Genomic DNA, 20614 nt, shown 5'->3' with positions numbered 1-20614 from the left:
TGTAGACAGCAATAAGGTCTTCCTTGAGCCTCCTCTTCTCCAGGCTAAACAACCCCAGTGCCCTCAGCTGCTCCTCATAGGGTTTGTGCTCCAGACCCCTTACCAGCTTTATTGCCCTTCTCTGGACATGTTCCAGCAACTCAACATCTTTCTTAAACTGAGGGCCCCAGAACTGGACACAGCACTCAAGGTGTGGCTGAACCAGTGCTGAGTACAAGGGCAGAATGACCTCCCTGCTCCTGCTGGCCACACTGTTCCTGATCCAGGCCAGGATGCCATTGGCCTTCTTGGCCACCTGGGCACACTGCTGGTTCATGTTCAGCCTACTATCAACCAGTACCCCCAGGTCCCGTTCTGTCTGGCTGCTCTGCTCCAGGCACTCTGTCCCCAGCCTGTAACGCTGCATGGGGTTGTTGTGGCCAGTTCAACTTAACCCATGACACTAAGTCCAAAATGAATACCCACATGAACAAAAAAGTCCCAAATGAGCAAAAAAAAGAAAAAAAGCAACGCTCTCCACCCCTGAAATATGATAATGTGGATGCCAGATGCTGAGAACTAGTTCACACACCAGATCCATTACTTGTGTTCACTATGAATTTTCAACAAGCAGCAAGAGGGTAAAAGCGGGGAGGGAAATGTACACATGGGTCTGATATACTAACCTTTAAAGACCCCACATTAATTATAAACATGAAACAAATCTTACTCGTCACCTACCAAAAGAATAGGTGGGGAATTAGCTCAAATGGTAGAGCGCTTGCTTAGCATGCGAGAGGTAGCGGGATCGATGCCCGCATTCTCCAGTATCTTTTAGGCTGACCATGAATCTGCAGTGTGCCCAGGTGGCCAAGATGGCCAATGGCATCCTGGTCAGCATCAGGAATAGTGTGGCCAGCAGGAGCAGGGAGGTCATTCTGCCCCTGTATACTGCACTGGTTAGGCCACACCTTGAGTATTGCGTCCAGTTCTGGGCCCCTCAGTTTAGGAAAGATGTTGACTTGCTGGAACATGTCCAGAGAAGGGCAACAAAGCTGGGGAGGGGTTTGGAACACAAGTCCTATGAGGAGAGGCTGAGGGAGCTGGGGTTGCTTAGCCTGGAGAAGAGGAGGCTCGGGGGAGACCTTATTGCTCTCTACAGCTACCTGAAGGGAGGTTGTAGACAGGCAGGGGGCTGGTCTCTTCTCCCAGGCAGCCAGTACCAGAACAAGAGGACACAGTCTCAAGCTGTGCCAGGGGAGGTTTAGGCTGGATGTTAAGAAGAAATTCTTCATAGAGAGAGTGATTGCCCCTTGGAATGTGCTGCTCGGGGAGGCAGTGGAGTCACCATCATTGGAGGTGTTCAGGAGGAGACTTGACAGGGTGCTTGGTTGCATGGTTTAGTTGATTAGCTGGTGTGGGATGATCGGTTGGATGCGATGATCTTGAAGATCTTTTCCAACCTGTCTATTCTATTCTATTCTATTCTATTCTATTCTATTCTATTCTATTCTATTCTATTCTATTCTATTCTATTCTATTCTATTCTATATATTTATACACACTCATCCAAAAGAACAAAGTATTTTTGCAGAAAGATTTCTCTTAGGCAACTTCCTAAGAAACAGCTTTTAATACAAAACACACAGATGGATTTTTACTTCTACTCTTTATTTTTAATTCAATCAGAGATATTTTAACCAGCAGGTAAGCAAACTGAAATAGGATTCAACATTCAGTACCTAAGTTGAACCTCTGAAGTGTTGGCTACCATTAAAAAACTTACTTTAGGTACCCCTGCAATAGTTCTGCTACCTACAGAACTTATCTCATGCACATTGCTTCAGTCTCCTCTTCAGAGGGAATACTATTTGAAGTCTGCTTGCATCACCTGGGAAATTTCCTCCATGGCTTGATGCTACTGAAACAGGCAGTCAGTAAGCATGCAAAATACTTTTTCCTCTCTTTCATCTGAGGGTTTTAACATTAAATATTTAAATTAATTCTAGAAATTGGTTTGGAAGACTAAGCTGTGTGAACCCAGAGCTTAGCACCATGATAGACGAGTCAAATAGCAATTAATCAAACAAGCTTGCATGCAAATTTACTGTCATTTTCAGAGGGGTGAAGAGTTTCTAGGTACTGAAAAGAAGATGAATGTTAGACTGGAAATTCATTAAAGTTTACAATTAAAGACACAAAGCTCAATCATGCCCTCAAATACTATGCAGGCATGTATTCTCTGAATTCTGCACAACACACTGTTTGCAGAGGAACAACAGGTGATTTAACAATGCAAACAGTAATGTGTCTCAGGGCATCGTTCAGCTAAAACCTTATGGCACTAAATAGAAGAAATGTAGTATCAATTAAAAATTTCCTTCAGAAGTTCAAAAAGACAAACCCTAATCCCTCTCTTCAAGGAAACATTGCATTAACATTTACATATTTACTCATACTTAGCATTCATGGACTAAACACAAAAATTCAGTATAAAGAGCTCCTTAGGGCTATTTCCTTCCAATCTTCCTCTCCCTCCACTAATGACCTACCAGGTGACCTACACTTCCAGCTGTGAGAAGCATTAACTCAAAACCTAAAAGGCCTCATGGAACCCAAGCCTCTCTGAAGTCATGACTATGGAACAATCTGCACAAATACTCATTTTTACCAGTGAAATTCTGAATCCAGCAAAATCAGTTGGTGTTTCCTGCCCTCCCTGCTTGCAGAGAAATGACAGTCTGCTACACCAATGCAAGAGACCAACTGATTGCATAAGACTTCTGTTATCCTCCTCTCTGAACATCTCGCCTCTCCTCAGCTTTCTTAATGCCTTGAGAATTAAGAGTTACATACAATGATGAAAGAAAACAGCACCATGATGGAAAAATTAAACAGGTGTTATTCTTTTGGGGAACATTCTACACAAATCAGAAAGCCCAGTGTAAGAATCACAGAATCATAGAATGCCATAGGTTGGAAGGGACCTCAGAGCTCATCTGCTCCAACCCCCTGCCATGGGTAGGGACACCTGTCAGCTAGAATCAGCTGCTCAAGGCCTTATCCAACCTGGCCTTGAACAGCCCCAGGGAGGAGGCATCCACAACCTCCCTGGGCAACCTATTCTAGAGTCTACTGCCCTTGTACTGAAGAACTTCTTCCTAAGATCCAGTCTAAACCCACCCTCCCTCAGCTTAAAACCATTCTGACTTGTCCTATTGCTAGACATCCTTATGGAAAGGCCCTTTCCTGCCTTCCTGTAGGATCCCTTCAAGTATTGGAAAGCAACTATAAGGCTCCTGCTGGAATCATCTCTTATCCAGGCTGAGCAGCCCCAGCTCCCTCACAGCAGATGTGTTTGAGCCCTGGGATCATTTTCAAGGCCCTCCTCCAGACTTGCTCTGACAGCTCTGTGTCCTTTTTAGGATGGGGACATTGAAACTGGATGCAGACATCAAAAGGATTCTGTTTGGCCATTTTCCTCTCTATTGTAGTCTCCAGTGGACTAATATTCCTATTTCAGAAGAAAAATACTTTACACAACTTCTGATCATAGCCAACATTTAACTGAATATTCACCTGGAAAATATTCATGCCCCAGCTAGCACAAATATATCCAAGGTAGAGAGTCAGAGCATACCTAATGTCTCAGAAAGTAAAGAATTGTAATTTTTCAAGCTGCCAGAAGTTAAGTTTTTACAAGAAGCAAGCAGCCAAGTAGGGAAGAACCTGCCCCTTTGTTAGATGCAAAAGATTCTTGATGCCCTCCAACATCCCTCACAATTGCCTCCCAAATAAAGCAGTCACTGGCTTTCCTTGGTACTTTGGAAATTCTGCAACTGGTAAGATTAATGTTATTTATTCTGCAAAGCAGTGAAGAAAACATGGATTTAACCATGTTCAGTATAATAGGGACTTCCTAAAGCATGGAATTAATCAAACTTTTGAAGGATTATTTTAATATTATTTTTCTTTTTACATCTATTCTATATTTTAATCCATAACCCTACTGCTTTCTCTCAGGACTTGGACTAAATTTGCAGGGTAAAAAGGGCATCTTGCAGACAGCTCATCTCTTGGTTCAACCATCCTGCTGGCAAGGAATTTCCCCATGCCCATTTATCTTGCCACAGAGAAAAGCACTGCGAATGAGGGCAAGAGGAACTTGCTGTTGCCTGCCCAGAGGAAACCAGTCATAAGAGTGAAACAGCATGGTCCTTAGATCCTTGAATGACAATAAACATCTCCTTTACCTTCACTTCATTCCTCAAATAAGCCAAAATCATCAGGACCCCATAGAAGCTGCCTGGTTCACAAACAGCTGTGAACGCAGTGTCCTACCTTCTCTTTTTCTGTTCTCAAATGTTAGTGGCAAAAGGGCAAAGGTAGTAGAAGCAGCATCCTGGCAGAGCAGCTAGGAGGACACTGTCAAAATGTGCTCATGCCAACCAAGAACTGGATTGGCATCCTTAACCAGGAAGCAAAACACAAAGTTTAAAACTGGATGGCTAATTCAGACTACTGAAGCTAACACCCCAAACTGTGGCAAAGGGATCACCTCTACCCTAAGATAAAAGAGTCACAAGGCATTGTGACCTGTCACCTGATGACTCACAAATAAAGGGCCCAAGAACTGTAGATAATTTTTTTGGATAATTTAAATATGCTTTGTTTTTTTAACAGTTCATAGAGATCTGGAGTTCATTATTTCAATAAGACCTTTCACTCATGTGCTGAGAATGCCTTAGCGCTCCCTGAATCACAGGCAACACAGAGCTCTATGCCTTATGCGGTAGTTTTAGGCTATGCCTTTAAAAATTTTTCACAGATCTTGAACAGAAAGTAGTAAAATGTAAATCAATCACTACTGGGCATGAAAAGGAAAAGAAGATAATTCTAAACAATCCCATTGGAGAGATCTCATAAGATTTAGTTCCCAAAACAATTTCTTTATCTCCTCACTTCTTTGAGAGATAACTTGCTTTTGCTTGACCATGGCTGCATTGCTTTGGCTAAGTCTAACGTCCCTTTGGTCCTTTCTGTACAGGGAGGTAAGGGGAGGTAAGCAGGGAGAAGCCAGTAGCTTCCCCTGGTCCTTGATCATGGGGAGTCCTTATGCTGTTTATTAATTATAAAGACTGTATATTTTGTACATATGCATTGCATTTCATTGTAGACTGCAGTTTTGCTTGTAAATACAGCTTTCATTTGCTTCCAACTGAGCTGGTCTAGCAAAGTTAATCGGGGGGTGGGGGAGGTGGGTAGGTGCACAAAATTTCAAGCCACCACACCTTGTTTAGCACAAAAGGAGGGAAACTGCTTGATCAGAATGTTAAAAAAGGGGAAAAAAAAACAAAAGCTAGCAAGAAGCTGACTTGTTGTAAGAACAGACATTTATCAGTTATTAGTCATTAGTCGAAACTGATAATGATGGGCAGTCAAGCGTAGTGCTTCTCGTCTTTGTTTTCAACGATGATAAAGTACTGCCTGCTGCCAAACAGTGCCTCGAAAAGGAGAAAGGTTCTTAAACTTGCTTCAGAAGAGCAACTGGGTGCATGCCAATTTTTTTACATGAACAGTCATAAGCATGTTCCTGCACAGCAGGATGTGATCAAACTATTCAAAGCTGTAAAACCAGGTTTGCTTGCCAGTTATGTTATTGCTTCAAGATCGGGGTATTACAGACAATACTTTGCCAGCTATGAAACCACTGTTTTTTCCTTACCAACACATTCTACACTTCAATATTTAAACCTCTGTGTAAGACTGATTCTTCCCAATTAAAAACAGAGAATTACAGAATGAAAGTGAGGACTGCAAATGCAGCAAACACACAACCTCCTGAACTGTAAGCCATCTCTTATTTAGCTTAAAAAAATTAAATCACTTCCTTCAAGCTGTACCAATTAAAAGGCCCCCTCCTCTAAACCAGAAGAAAAAGACTTACTCAAGTCCTCAGATTCAGCTGCCAGCCTTGTAATCATATTAACATTCCTGTCCATAAGGTGTGATGTGGTTAATAGGTGGTTGCCAGATTGGGACATTGCACTGTATTGCCTCCTGCTGGAAACGACTTCTTTATTTTTATGAAGATCACACAATGTGACTGTGCCATATTTACTAAATGTCTGTCAGTAATTGGATTACTCAGGCAAGAAAGATTTTTGCAGAGAGGCAGAACTGCTGTATGACCAACTGGACAAATAACTTTGTTTTCCTTGAATGGGTTAAAACAAACCCAAGCATTACAGACTAGAAACTGGTGTTTTATTTCTCACGACAGCCAGCATCTTTCTCTATTTTCCTATCAGAAGGACCAGCCACAAACCAGATTCAAGCTCCCTTGTATAGCACACAATATCTGTTCACTAACAAACATATCTCAGCAAATACAACCAAACAGTCAAGTTTGTTTTTTTAAGGGGGCTGGTACAGGAGAAGATGGATGTCAATGTTTAGCCACGCTTTAGTTGTTTGTTTTTTATTCACTTGAAAATACATACTAAAAGTAGTATCAAATATTTGAGTTTATAACATTTTATTTGTTTTCACACATACAAAAAGTAGTTTGCATATTTGCTCAGCAATCTAGTGAATGATCTAAGATTACATACACATACACGGCTCAATACAGTGACAGAAGTGCCTCTATCTGCTTCCCAGTACGAAGGAATACTCACTTTTGAAAACTCAAAAAGCCATGCAGACTTTCTTGGGTATTATGACTCAACCCCACCTCCCCACCCCTTTACATGATCTTTCCATGACCTAGGCAGTGCTTTCATTTTTTGAAGAATAAAAAGATTATTCAATTAAAATTCAAACAGAAGCAGCACAACTAGCTAACCATTGTCAAGTATGCTGAATCATAAAACGGCTTGGGTTGGAAGGGACCTCCAAAGGTCATCCAGTCCAACCCCTTCTGCAGTCAGCAGGGGCATCCTCCATTAGATCAGGTTGCCCAGAGCCCTGTTGAGCCTGACCTTGAATATCTCTAGGGATGGGGGCTCAATTACCTCCCTGGGCAACCTGTTCCAGTGTTCCACCACCCTCATGGTAAAGAGCTTGTTCCTCATATCCAGTCTAAATCTTCTTTAATTTCAAATCCTTGCCCCTTGTTTTACCACCACAGGCCTTTATAAGCAGTGCCTCTCCAGTCTTCTTGTAGGCCCCCTTCACATACTGCAAGGCTGCTCTCAGGGTCTCCCTGGAGTCTTCTCTTCTCCAGGCTGAAGAACCCCAGGTGATCCTCATGTTTTTGTGGCCCTCCTCTGGATCTGCTCAATCAGGTCCATATCCTTCTTGTGTTGAGGGTACCAGAGCTGGATGCAGTACTCCAGGTGATGTCTTACCAGAGCAGAATAAAGTGCAAAACTGCATTTCAAAGGCTAGCTGAAAGTTACCTGTACTTAGAATCATAGAATCACCAAGGCTGGAAGAGACCTCAAAGATCATCAAGTCCAACTTGCCACCCAACACCTCATGACTACTGAACCATGGCACCAAGGTCCTGCTCCCCCCACCCCTCCAAGCCCTCCTCATCTTCTCAAAGCACTTCCTGCTCCCACCACACTTCTTCATCTTCCCAAAGCAGCTGCTTCTCCCTCTACACCATCCTCCACCCTGACTAAACACCTCCTGCTCTACCACCACCCTTTTTGCACCCATCCCAGAGCTGGGTGCAACCAGCCAAGATACCACAGAGAGAAGCTCATACCCAGTGAGGAGGCCCAGCCAGCACCCACGGATGATATTGGAGTAGCAATCAACAGTCTTCCTACCTAACCGGGGGGCCACCAGGCCCCCCGGCCTTTGTTGTCACCACCACCATCACCCAGTGTGCACCATGGGCACTCACCAGTGATGAGAAGAGGATCCCTCAGCCCAGATGGGCTCAGCTTAGAGCTTCTGCCTTTCCTGGGGGGGATTAAAAAGGGGAGTGGGTAGCGAGGGCAAAGTGGCCACACCTGGGGTGGGAGGAGACTCCAACAGAGCCCAGGTGCTCTGGGATTTGAGAGGAAAATGGAGTGGGTGGGGTGGAAAAGGGGCAGATCTGGTGGGAAAGGGGAGGTGGTGGTGAAAGGAGGGGATTTAAAAATAACTTTATTTTCCATAAATCTTTCATAATGCACAACTGCAGTTCATGGTTTGCTTTGCCTTCAATGCAAAAAGCACAAACCCACCAATACTCCATGAAATAAAGAACAATTCAAGGCTGCACCTTGAATATTTGCTTCAGTTTTAGGCCCCTTAGTATCCAAGAAGTTGGATATATTGAGTTGCTTGAGTGTGTCCATAGAAGGGCAGCAAAGCTGGTGAATGGTCTGGAGGGCAGTGCTGGTGATCAGTGGCTGATGGAACTGGGGTTGTTTGGCCTGGCGAGAGGGAGGCTGGGGGAGACCTCATTGCTCCCTGCAGCTCCCTGAAGGGAGGTTGGAGTGAGGTGGGGGTTGGTCTCTTCTCTCTAGTATCAGGTGATAGAACAAGAGGAAATGGCCTGGAGTTGTGCCAGGGGAGGTTTGGGTTGGAGATTAGGAAAGAGTTCTTTGCTGCAGGAGTGATCAGATATTGGGGAAGGCTGCCTGGGGAGGTGGTGGAGTCCTCATCCCTGGAGGTGTGGCCATGGCACTTGAGGACGTGGTTTAATGGTCATGGAGCTGTTTGGTTGATGGTTGAACTGGATGATCTTGGAGGTCTTTTCCAACAGAAACGATTCTATGATTCTATGATTGTTTCTTACTAAGAAAAATCAGCAATCCCACAAATAAACCCCCTGGAGCTAGATCTTCATATTCACTGTGCTCAATTGCCAAATGCCAGGCTGTTATGAAGAAAACCATAAAGAAGGATATAACAGATACAGCTTCCGTCCAAACCCTTATTCTCATGAACAGGAAGTTCTCTGTCAGATGGAACCTGTTACAGCAGTCACTCAAACAATAACGCCGTCTCCAGCACTGCCCAGCAGCAAGCAGCAACAGATCAACACGGTGCTCACACAATATGTCACGACGTTTCCACCGCCCGGTGACCTCTGACCTCTAAACCTGCCTTTTGTAGAGGACAGCCACACCATGCCAGTTGTTTATTTCTGCTTTGTCTCAGGCTGTTCTCATCAATCCTCCTCTCATACTTGATGTCACCTCCAACAAAAATATTTCAACTTGCAGATGTTATGAATGCCTGAGGCGACCTCAGATCTAATTTCCAATGATTTGCATTTGTTAATGCTAAGCATATACATCCCCTGAATTATACCTGGTCCCTTTGTGGTCTAATGTAGGAATCCCTCTCCTATTGTTCTTGCTGTTAGCACTGTAATAACTGCTGCTATTGCAATGTTAACAAAAGACTACTAATAATTCAAGTACGGTACGAATTCCCAAGGAATCACCATGTAAGAAACCCAGATGGAAATGGTAGCTTCAATCCCAAGGATCTGTTTTCCTGGGTTCAAAAGTTACTGCCATAAAAGCTTAATGTGCGTGTGAAAACACCACACATGATCGATAGAGTTCTAGTAATCACAACGAATTTAAACCAGTATTAATTTAAACCAATATTATAACCTGCAAACTGCCACACAGTAATACAGCTTTAATAACAAACATTTACATTTTCATTTGGCAGGGATTTAGATATTTTTGATGTTGTTTGGCTTTTTTTTTCAGCTGCACTACCTTTTTAACGTTACCTGTGCTTTTTGCTGACAGGCCCAAAGATGGCTTTTCTAATTGCAGCACTTAGGTCATTACTATATCAAAAATAAAGAATTATCTTTATTAGTTTCCAAGCTTATTACTTGGAAAAGATTACTCCTTAAATAGGCAGCTTAAAAATCAATTCAATTAAAAATCTATTAAAATGCCTTACAATGCCATTCTTCTGACATTCATAGAAGTATCATAGTCTAAATACGCCTGAAAGTCCACTTCAAAGAAGCAGGAATTGACCAAGAAAATAAGTAAAACCATTAGAAAAGTCCTTCTCTTTTGCTGAAAAGTCTTCTCTTATAAGCTGCTCACTTTTTAAATGCCTTGTGCAAAGGTGAATGCACACAAACTGTTGGAGATTGGACGTGGCACTTGGTGCCATGGTCTAGTCATGGGGTCTGTGTTGATAGGTTGGACTCGATGATCCTCGAGGTCCTTTCCAACCTAAGTGATACTGTGATACTGTGTGTGTGATACTGATATTTCCCAGCTCCCAGTTTTATGACGCTGCTCATCATGAAAGCAAAAGAAAGTGGACTGAAAAAGTAAAGCTCCAGAATCAACATTGTCCAACACTGGCATAATTTGCAGTGCATACTGGATATACACATGCAAAATATTTTATGCACCATGCAGATGGGGATTTCAAACTTAAAGCAGGAGAGAATGCAAAATCTTTTGAGTGCCATGAATGCAAAGAAAGTGAAAATGATGTGTGTGGAAGGGCCTCTGTCACCAGAAGACTTTTTGATACAATAGCAATTCAATCAGTGTTATCGATATCACTCAAGACCACAAACTTTACTTTAAATCTAATAGAAATTGGTGAGATGTGGGATGACTTTGGTGACACATTGAAAGTCTGAGTCTTCAAAATTGGGAGATTCAGATGAAATTTCTTGCCTGGGTTAAATAACAAGTGTCATCCAGTCTAAAATCTTGTACTTTCTCAGGAGGCGTATCTCTTACTCAGACTATTTCTCCCTGTTTCTATGGAGCTAAATTCTGGTTAAAATTCAGGAAATAAAACTATGGGGAAAATACACCTAAGAGAAAACTCTTTCATGAGATGGGCAAAGCAAGAAGACTTCATAGTGAAGAGAATGAAGGAAACGTTCTGTGTGAATAGGAAACTGCAGGGAATGAGTGAGCAGAGCAGAAAAAGGACCTCAGATTCTTTCAAGTCATGTAGCAGAAGTGTAAGACTTTGAGAGTCAAGGACCACATTCTGATTTGTGTCCCCTGAATGGAAAGAAACAAAGGGAGGAATTGCTCACACTGTTGCATGTAGTACCGTTTATCTTCCTTTAAAGTACATTTTTGCTACTTACAACCTTTCACAAACCTTTGAGTTCAAGTTAACTGTCATCCACTGTATTATCTCAGTACGGCATACTGCAAAGCAACGTCCTCAATAGCTTTTTTGTATTGATCACTACACCAAACCCTGTTTTGTTTTAAAAAAGGAGACAGCTAGCAATCAGATCCAAAACCACAAACAATAACTTTTCTCATGAAATGTACTGATGCCATCTCAGTGGGCACCACTACCGTCAAGAAAGGGTTGCTCATTAATCACCCATTTACCACAACGGCTCTCGTTGAGATTTTCAGCAGAGCAAAGTAAAGGAAATAATTTCCTTCCTCAAAAGTAAAGTGGGGGAAAAAAAAAGGAAGAAAAAAGGGAAAGAAAAAAAAAAGGAAATTTGATATTGAGTGATTATATACTTGTAGAGACTTACTTGAGACAAAGCAGCATCCCGTTGTTCTATTACTGCATTCATTTCCTCAGCTATTATTTTCTTTTTACGTTCTTTGGTCCTGTGTATTTGATTCAGAATTATAGCTCCGTTCTTCAGTATATCTATCCCAGTGTCTGCATTGTTTATTCTGCTCAGTAATTCCTGTAATGTCTACCAACAGCATTATATGTTAGTCAGACATGAAGTTTTAATATATTTTATTTAATATAGGGTTTTAATTAATAGGCACATGTGAATTGTAAATTGACTGAGTGAAGTTATTGAATTTTCATATTGCGGCAAAGATGTACATTATTAGTGTGTCAATTCTTCTTTTTCCCACATCTTAGTTCTTGAAACCCACTCAATTGAACTTAAGCCTCTAAGATATAAGACTGACATCAAGAAATCTCCTCAGAGAATGGCTTACCATGTCATTTTCTTCAGGGTTAATATTTTCTAGCCTAGAAAAAAGGGACACAGAAAGCCTGATCAGTAGCATTTCCTTAGTGCAGCAAAATGAGTTCGCTTTTTAAATCTTTAGAACCTCAAGTAATTTCATTCTACTAGTCTTTAGAGTCAACCATGACACTGAACATATTAAAGTGCCACCTGCTCGACTCCATCTTTCAATAATGCTCCATATCTTCAGCACTGACTTCAGACTGTTAAGTTATTAATGTTTACTGCTATATATGACTACAAGGATCAATTGTTCATATGTGCTTAGATGAAGAAAGTTCCCCAGTGATAGAAATGACTGATGCTCTTATTTTATTTATTTCTGGGCTTACAACTTTTACCTGACGCCGTATTTGTGTTGTTTTTGCTGCACCCCAAAATGAAACAGGACAGGACTTTTGTGGAGAGTTGTTTTGTTTTGTTTCCATTTTTAAGTAATTATTTTTCCACCTCCCCCTTTCCGAAACGAGGACAAAAACCCAGCTGAAGTTTCCTTAAAAATACTTTGAGTTGATATCTTGCATAAACTAGCAAGCTAAACCAACCCTTTGTAAGGCCCTTAATTCTGAAACAACTCCTCCTGCTCTTTCCTCCCTTTTTATTTCAACAGAACATATATTGACCTGTCAAATACAAAGATGATACATTTGGTCAGACAGCACTGAACACTGACTGTGCAAAAGCAGTGAGTGATAGCACAAACCCCTTTATATTTCACCTAAGGTTAGTTATATGGACAGCATATTATTTAAAACACTTCTGTCTATTTAAAAGCAGAAAAGACCTCTTTTCTGTTGAAAAATAAAAAGGGGAGGGGGGAGGGGAGCATATTAAAGCATATTTTTAAAGACAGATATAGTACCATTAAACATCTAAACAGCAACAATTGCTTTTGCAACAGTGCTGTGACAAGACGTTAGCAAGCAAACATCACAGAGCATATGACACTGCGTGAGCACCTTTTGCATTGAAGTTTTACCAGATAATAGTACAGAAGGCATAGTAAAACAACCAGTACTGAAATGAATTCTTTAAATATAGAAAGGAAATAATTCAGAATGTACTACCAGGGTTAACCAGCTGATATACCTATATGAAATTCACAAGCAGAAACGACAGCATATACAGTCAGCAATAGACCTAAATGAAACAAAGGCAAAGGTAACCTTTGCTGGGTTTGACTTGTATTCAGAAAGTAACACAAATCACAAAATAAACATATTAGATGTCCAAATTCTCAGAACTGGCTCCTTGACTTGGCTCCTGGTACTGGTTCCTGCTTTTGGTTTTTCACATTGCTCTAAGTGTCACTTCATGAGGGACTTAAAAATGGATCTCCATCTAGTTTGTATTCACAATGAAAGGAATGGTATTTGTCAAAGTAAATTGGCAGGACTGACCCAGCTTCTCCAGAGGACTTTTACCCTGCTAAAAGAGTGGGTCAACAAAATCACCCAGCCGACCAACAGGCTAGGTAAGCAGGGAACCTTAGGGGGAAATGGAAGTGGGAAAAAGAACAGAAAGTTCTACCATAAATGTAGCCCTTCAGCATACTACTGCCACAAGGGACCTGTCTGTGGGTGTACACACAGCTCCCAAGATGATCATATCTTTTAAAAAGCTGCCTCCAGAGCTGTGTCTTTGCCCTGCTGTCTCCCCCTGTGCCATGCACAGGCAGTAAGTGGCACTTAAGTGTCTCATGATTTTAAACAGCAGTAACTGAGGATTCCTATTCCCCCCATTTCTGTGCACATTCTGCCAGCATAAGCTCTGGAGCCAAGGGGGCTGAAAGAATTTTGATTGTTACACTCAAATAATGACAACAGAACTGCTTCAGCTGCTAATTTAAAGAAGGCACTAAAGCATTTGATAAAGGTTGGCAGGCTGTTCAATATTGCCCTCTTGTAAAGATCTCTGATTGGACTAAGTCCAAAGCAGATGGAAGGAGTGACCTGTGCTTTAAAACTTGATGAGTGTGGCACAAGGAGCCAATGTTCTTCATAAAAACTCAAGCCACTTTGTTCTTCATGTCTGAAACAGAAAACTTGACCTTCTGAACAACAAGCATCAGGAAGAAAATATTAAGGATGGTAGCTGGAAAAGTTCCAAGATTCTCAAAGAAACTGAAAAAAAAAAACCCAAACAAAACCAAACATCAGCTCCCTCATGGCTCATCCCATCATCCCTGCTCCTTCCAAAGGACTGGTGGAGTGGTGAGGTGAACTCCTAACAAAATTTCCATTCAGCCAAAATAATTCCTTAGAATAAAGAATTTGAGAAAAAAAATTATTTCCTCAGGGGGTTGACTCTGCTTCTGAGAATGCAGTGCCTCAGCTTGACTCTTCTCAGTCACAGCTCTGGTTTACTCCTCCCATTGCAAAATCCCAGACATCCAGGCAGATACAGAAACACCACTGCTTATAAAGATGCCAAACCTTCTGAAAAGCCTAAGACTTGAAGCCAAGCTGGTGTTCTAGCAGGAACCTTGATTTCTGGTTTGCAAGGTGTATGCTGCATTAATAAGCATCCTGTAAGCTTCGAATAAGTGGACTAGAAGAAAAGCAGTTGAGCCTGATGGAAGCGATCCCATCTTCTTGGTTTTGTAATGCCCAAAGCCTCCAAAACCAGCAAAGAACTTTCTTAAAAAAACCCAAACCACAAACCACCTGAAACCAATAAACACAACAGGAAATGTTTCCCTATACCATATCATTTCCCTTTTTGGAAGAGACAAAGAATTACTTTTTCTCCTTTTCAGGGGATTACATACAGCAATCACACACAATGCCCAGTGATTCATTGCCATTGCTCACTTGATGCATGGATAAGTGTAAAGAAACTTTACAGTGGGAACAAATTAAGTTTTTGGGCTCTCTGCCTTTGTGCCTTTTGCCAGAATCTTTCTTTTACTGCTGTGACAACTGACACTAAAGCTGTTAAGAAAAATAAAAGCAGGTAGCATTTTTCAGAGCCCTTCAGCAACGCTTTTGTGTCCTACAGGAGGCATAAGCCTGCTTGCAAGCTGCCTAAGGATTCTGTTCATGTCCAGGATGCCCTTACTGACAGGTCACACAGCACCCAGGATGTGAAAGGTTTGGGTAGGACTCTTCTCAATGGCTGTCAATGCCACAGTCAGTTTCTGTAATGCAGAACAGGAGACCCTGGAAAATACTGGAAAACTATGATTTTATAGTCTGGCCAGGATAATTATTTTGAATTAAATTCATTTTGGCTCCAGTCTGGCTATCATAACAGCAAATATCACACTGAAGCCTGCCCTACACCCTTGCAGAACATACAGGAAGAGATACCATAGACTGGTTTGCTGGTTTTGGCAAAGAGGAATGTACAGCAGGTATGGAACCAACAGTAGCTGATCAGCTTCCTGAAATTTTTCCCACAGGGGAATCTCCTAAGCTAATTCTGAGACTGAAAGCATCAGGGTACTGGGCTGTTCTATAAAGTGTCAGAAAGAGCACTCAATAATTGCTGTTCTCTAAATGATAGCAATAGTGTATAATAACTTGACTCCAAGCCAAGGGGGTTACTGACACTCTCCTGGGAGCAAGCACATTTTTTGTCATTACCAGTGGACCCAGTGCCTCCTGCAATGACAGGTTTTCTGGGGAAGGTAGTATGCATGTTCTTCAGGAAATGTAGTTTCTTTTCTTTTCTCATCCCTCTGCTTACACCTGAACTGGTTTTAGAGTACATGAGTGAAGTGGGTGGAAAGGTTTGAAGGGAAAACATGGGATGGTGTTCTGAGAGATTCATGCATGTCAAGACCTGCCACATGTGTCTATGGATTCCCTTGCAGAAAAAGCAGCAATGGGGCTCTCACACACCTAACTAATTTGTGAGTTCATTAAGAAACCCACAAGCCGTTGACTAGGTCTGTTGACCAGAATAATTCATGTGCTGCAGGACATTAATGTTTTAATCCCAAAGACCTTGAGTTGCATGACCTTATGTTTGAGGCCATACAAAACTTCCTTGCTTTCTTTACTTTTGGAACATACAAAGTTAGAAGAGTGACAGAATAAAATGGAATGGCTGGAGGAAGGCTCACAGTTATGACACCTCTTGCAGGAATTTAAAGCCCATCTGCAATTTCCTCAGAGACTGCTGCTCAAAGCAAGGTTTCAGATACTTGCACATCTATAATGGGCTCTGCAGAGACAGTTACTGTAACAAAGTGTGCATTAATTCTTGTGGGAATGCTGCTGAATCATACTTACAGGCTGTGACAAACTCCAGCAACTTGTAAATCCCCCAGAGTAATGGAACACAAATTATGTGCAAATTATTGAAATTTATTTAGATAACATTCTCTGGCCTTACTCACAAAAATACCCAGAAGATGATGACTGGTTTTCTGCCATAAAGAGGAAAGAGTGTACTTAGTAGAATCAATTACTTAAAACATAATTGCCTGCCATTTAGTGAACTTACAACTGCATCTATTGAGTCTCCTACCACGAAAAGCTTCTCTGCTTTCTGCTCTTGGCAGAAAAATAGCAGAAATTTCACAGCCAGTCTAGACTTGGAGGACTACCCTTTGGGGGACTATCATAGATGGTAAGCAAGAAGGTCACAAGTCAGATGGAGAAAGATTAGACACAGAGGCAAATTGTAGCTTCAAAGCTGCCTATATGCTGGAGTGAGAAAAGAAACTGTTCTTGATCTTCCTCTCCTGACTTAACAGTTTAACATGAGATGCCTGTTTCTGTTAACATGGCATACATAAAACTGTATGAAATACTAATTATGCCCTTAATGCCTTACAAACTCCTCATATACTAAAAATAAGAAAAATCCACATATTTTTACTAGGTTACCCACATCATTAGTAGAAATGTTGATGAAGAAAATGTCCAGTGGGCTTAAATCCTTGATTGATTTCCTATACTTCTGACTGACATCCTGGTACTCCCTGTCAAAAGATCCCTATACAATGTCACATTCATCTTATGTATTCTTTAATGAATCAGTACAAAAGCTTTTGATTATATTTTTAATGTTTATGATCAAAATCACTCATCTGCTGTCAGACTCCAGAGAGAAAATCACAGTCTTATAGGACAGCTAACAAATTAACCAGCAGCACAGTAAGACTAGCACTAGCCTTGTATGGCATCACGGAGGAGTTTGTGCTAAACATTCCTATATAGCCACTGTTGAGTAGCTTATGACAGTCACAGACTGACACAACACCTTTTTTTTGCACAGGGAAGGAAATGTATACTTACTCTTTGAGAGACTCTTCTAACCGCTGGACTCGGAGAAATGCTTCATCTCTCTCTTCATTGGCTAACCTAAGCCTTGCCATGACAGCCTCGTCACGTTCCCGTTGAGCAGAATAAACTTCTTCCACCAGAGCTGCAAAAGTAACCAGTGTGCTTAACAAACAAGACAAGTTTGACTAGGAAAGACACTATTAGATGCACTTAGATGGGTCTTTGCCAGTATTTCCTAAAATCAACATTTCTCCGCTGACCTCAGATTACTCTGGATAAGGTCTGTATTCCTCTTCAGACACAACACAGAATTGCTGCTGATTGCTAAAATGAGTATTTTGAGGAGTGCAGTAAAGCTATGTGTTTTCAAATTCCCCCCTGTATAATGAAACAGGGCAAGGAAGTGATTTGCTTTATGTTCTGAATACTTGCTTAATGGAAAAGTAATTCTGAAACCTCAGAATCGTACGAGACGCTGGCAGGTTTCTTCCAGGACATAAAGTTAAAAGTCATGATCCATTAAAACTACTTGTACCATCACACTGCCTCCTATCAGGGTGACACACTGATATTAAATATTAAAAATTCTAATATTTTCATAGTCTGTCTCTGTGCCACAAGTGTGGCACAGCTGGCATCTCTTCTTTTCTGCCAAGCCTTTACTTTATTGTGTAATATACTGTTATATTATCTGTTACAGCATACATGGACCTTGGAGCATTAGGTGCCAATAAACTAAGATTTACTGTCTATCCTTGGAAGCAAACTAACACCTTCAAGTCATTCTTCATCCCGAGCTTACGTTTTCTCTCTGCCTCTCCCTTGTCAATATGTCTAACACCATCTCTGGCACTCTGCCAGACTCCTTACCTCGACCCTGCCTCCACTAAAATCTTTATTCATACTTTCATCATTTCCCTCTGCAATACTGCAAATCTCTCCTCACACTCATCATAAAACCCTGCAGTCGAAATGCCTAGGGACTTTCAGGATGCCACAGTAAGACCCCTGTCACTCCAAGACAGAGGACTATATCTTTTCTGATTGTCACAGGCACCTCCAAAAAACTCTGCTGAGGTCTGTGGGTTCCAGAATTCTCCATGGTTCCCTTCTAGTCTGCCAAGCTGGTGTTTAGCCAGTCTTCTAACACCATGTTACAGTCTATTTCAAATGTTGGCATTTATTTCTCAAGAACATCCTGAATTAAGCCATTGATGCAAGGATGGGGCCTTCATTACTTGCTTCAGAACTCTGCTTATCTCTGAACCACTGCTTAAAGCATTAAATTACAATCACCTTTGAGTTGCAATGCAGAGGCAAACCAAAACATGAAGGAAAAGGATGTGAAGTATAAGCTGTCCAACAAGGAGCCTAACAGAGTGATGTAAAAATCCTCCATATGAAAAAGAATAAAGAATATCCAGGTTGTCATCCCTATGCTCCTTAAAAGTCTCAAGGAAACAAGCTCCAATTAAAAGTTCTCTTAGAACAGAAGAGAGACCTGAACAGAACAACAAGAGAGATCTGAAATGTAAGGAAATTGCAGATTTTGGGTACATTTGGTTCCTTGGTGATGGCCATTGCCCAGTATCCCTCCAGTGAGGTGAGGAAGGAAGTGGCCCATAGAAACTTGTAGCAGTTTTGTGGGAGTTTTTTGCTCATTTAGAGTCTAGGAGTGCTGAGGAGCAACAGAGGGGTCACTGTGACTGGGGAGAACACAGACAAGACACTGGAACAGGTTGCCCAGGGAGAATGTGAATGCCCCCTCCCTGGAGATGTTCAAGGCCAGGTTGGATGAGTCCTTTGAGAGACCTGGTGTCTCAAAATGGGATGTGTCCCTGCCCATGGCAGGGAGCTTGGAACTAGATGATCATTAAGGTCCCTTCCAACCTAAACCATTCTATGAATCTATGAAAATTAATTGAGTGCAAGTCAGGCTCCTAAATCCCATTCAAAATACTAGCCCCATACTGGTACACTGACTTGATGCCCCAAGCAATGAAAAAGGTGACCCAATCAGTCACCAACTTCTCTGGTTGACACCAGAGACCATTCAATGGTACACCAACTCCTCCTTATTCTGTGTACCTCAAGGCCTGACCAAGAAGAAATGCCAATTCTTGTAAGAACTCATGTTTCAAGCAACAAAATGACACAGAAAAATGAAGCATGGATAGCCAAATATTAAGCTAAAACAAACTGCAATTTACTAATTGGTATGCATTCAAGAGTTAAAATTTGAAACCCCATAGTGCTAAATTAAGACCAAAGGCATTATTTCACAATGCTTGCAAACACTGTAATACACACAAATGTGACAGCCCTATTCAGTTGCATTTTGTTGCAGGGCTTTTTGGTTGTCGTTTGTTTGTTGGGGAATAATTTAGCTCCACCTCCCTCACTGTGACTAAAACTCTCTGCACAGTCGAGAAGAGCTCTTTATTTCAAAAGAATCATTTTGCTAAGCTCATCAATTCTAACACATTTTTAGTTTTCAGTGAAGAAAACAATTGTAAACAGAGAGCTTTTGTAAGGTAGATAGCTATTACAAAGTTCACTTAGAAAATCAATATAGCATTTTAGCTGGAATTTGCTCATTAAACACCCACAGCTCTAATGCAAATTATGATGGAATGAATAAAGCAAATACATATGCTTCTTTCTTTTTATTAAATGTAAAATCTACTGTTAATTGCATCTGGTATGTCATATAAACTTTTCTCCTTAACTATTAAATGGAAGCTTTTACAAAAGTCATTAGAGATTCTCTTTCTTTGACTTGTATAAATTTCAATATTTGTTCAGTAAAGGTTCACAGCAGTTAAATTACATTAACAAATATTATTAGCTACTATGTAAGCCAACTAAGTAAAATACTTATATTGCAGGTAAAACAAATCAATGGGTGTTTACAATAATATTTGGATATGTCCATTTTTAAACAAGCTTATCAAATATCATGTAATTCTTAGTCAAATGAGAGGGACTCAAAGTAGATTTTTTCTTCCCAAATACTCAAATTTGTTTAGTAAGCTAATTGTTTTCTAATATGGGCAAAAGTAAATATGAAGAAGATGAACCATACTGAGTATGAGTTTACTGAGTCAAAGCAGTGTACATATTTTCTTAGTTGAATCTGATTCTTTTGGCAAACCTATCTTCCACACTTTTTAAACTACCTTTAAAATACAGCAGCAGTGAGAAGGTGTGTTGGAAATCACTCTAGTTTAAACAGTGGTTCATGATTTTCCAAGTAGCAGAGCTTTGGGGGAAGGGAGAGAAGCATGGTTCCTAGGAAAAAAAATTCAATCTGTTTGCTGATTTCCTAGATGTCATCTGTGTAAATAATAAAAACAAACCCTGAATAGGAGAGGCAAGAAGACATTGTTAGGACTTAAAACATCTATGGCAGCAGAAGTCATTTCACATTACTCATTAGAAACATAAAGTCCAGAACACAGGCTGGATGATACAAGGCAAA

The 20614-nt window shown here is 41.0% G+C and overlaps 1 protein-coding gene across 4 annotated transcripts in view; it reads right to left on the bottom strand.

The window, feature by feature from the left end:
- MIPOL1 (mirror-image polydactyly 1) overlaps window positions 1–20614 on the bottom strand; it is a 224678-nt gene that overhangs the window by 137393 nt on the left and 66671 nt on the right. For all 4 annotated transcript variants that reach the window (XM_068165582.1, XM_068165581.1, XM_068165584.1 and 1 more), the window contains 3 exons: window positions 17146–17275; window positions 11865–11898; window positions 11435–11605 (listed from right to left, as the gene is read on the bottom strand). In XM_068165582.1, the coding sequence (XP_068021683.1) occupies window positions 11435–11605; window positions 11865–11898; window positions 17146–17275 (335 nt within the window). The remainder of the gene's footprint in view (window positions 1–11434; window positions 11606–11864; window positions 11899–17145; window positions 17276–20614) is intronic.

Source organism: Melanerpes formicivorus, unplaced genomic scaffold (assembly GCF_026170545.1).
Source record: "Melanerpes formicivorus ecotype bairdi unplaced genomic scaffold, bMelFor1.0.p_v2 SCAF_90, whole genome shotgun sequence".
NCBI classification, from domain to species: Eukaryota; Metazoa; Chordata; class Aves; order Piciformes; family Picidae; genus Melanerpes; species Melanerpes formicivorus.
The sequence above is the reverse complement of the archived record's forward strand: the minus strand, read 5'-3'. Positions and strand labels throughout refer to the sequence as shown.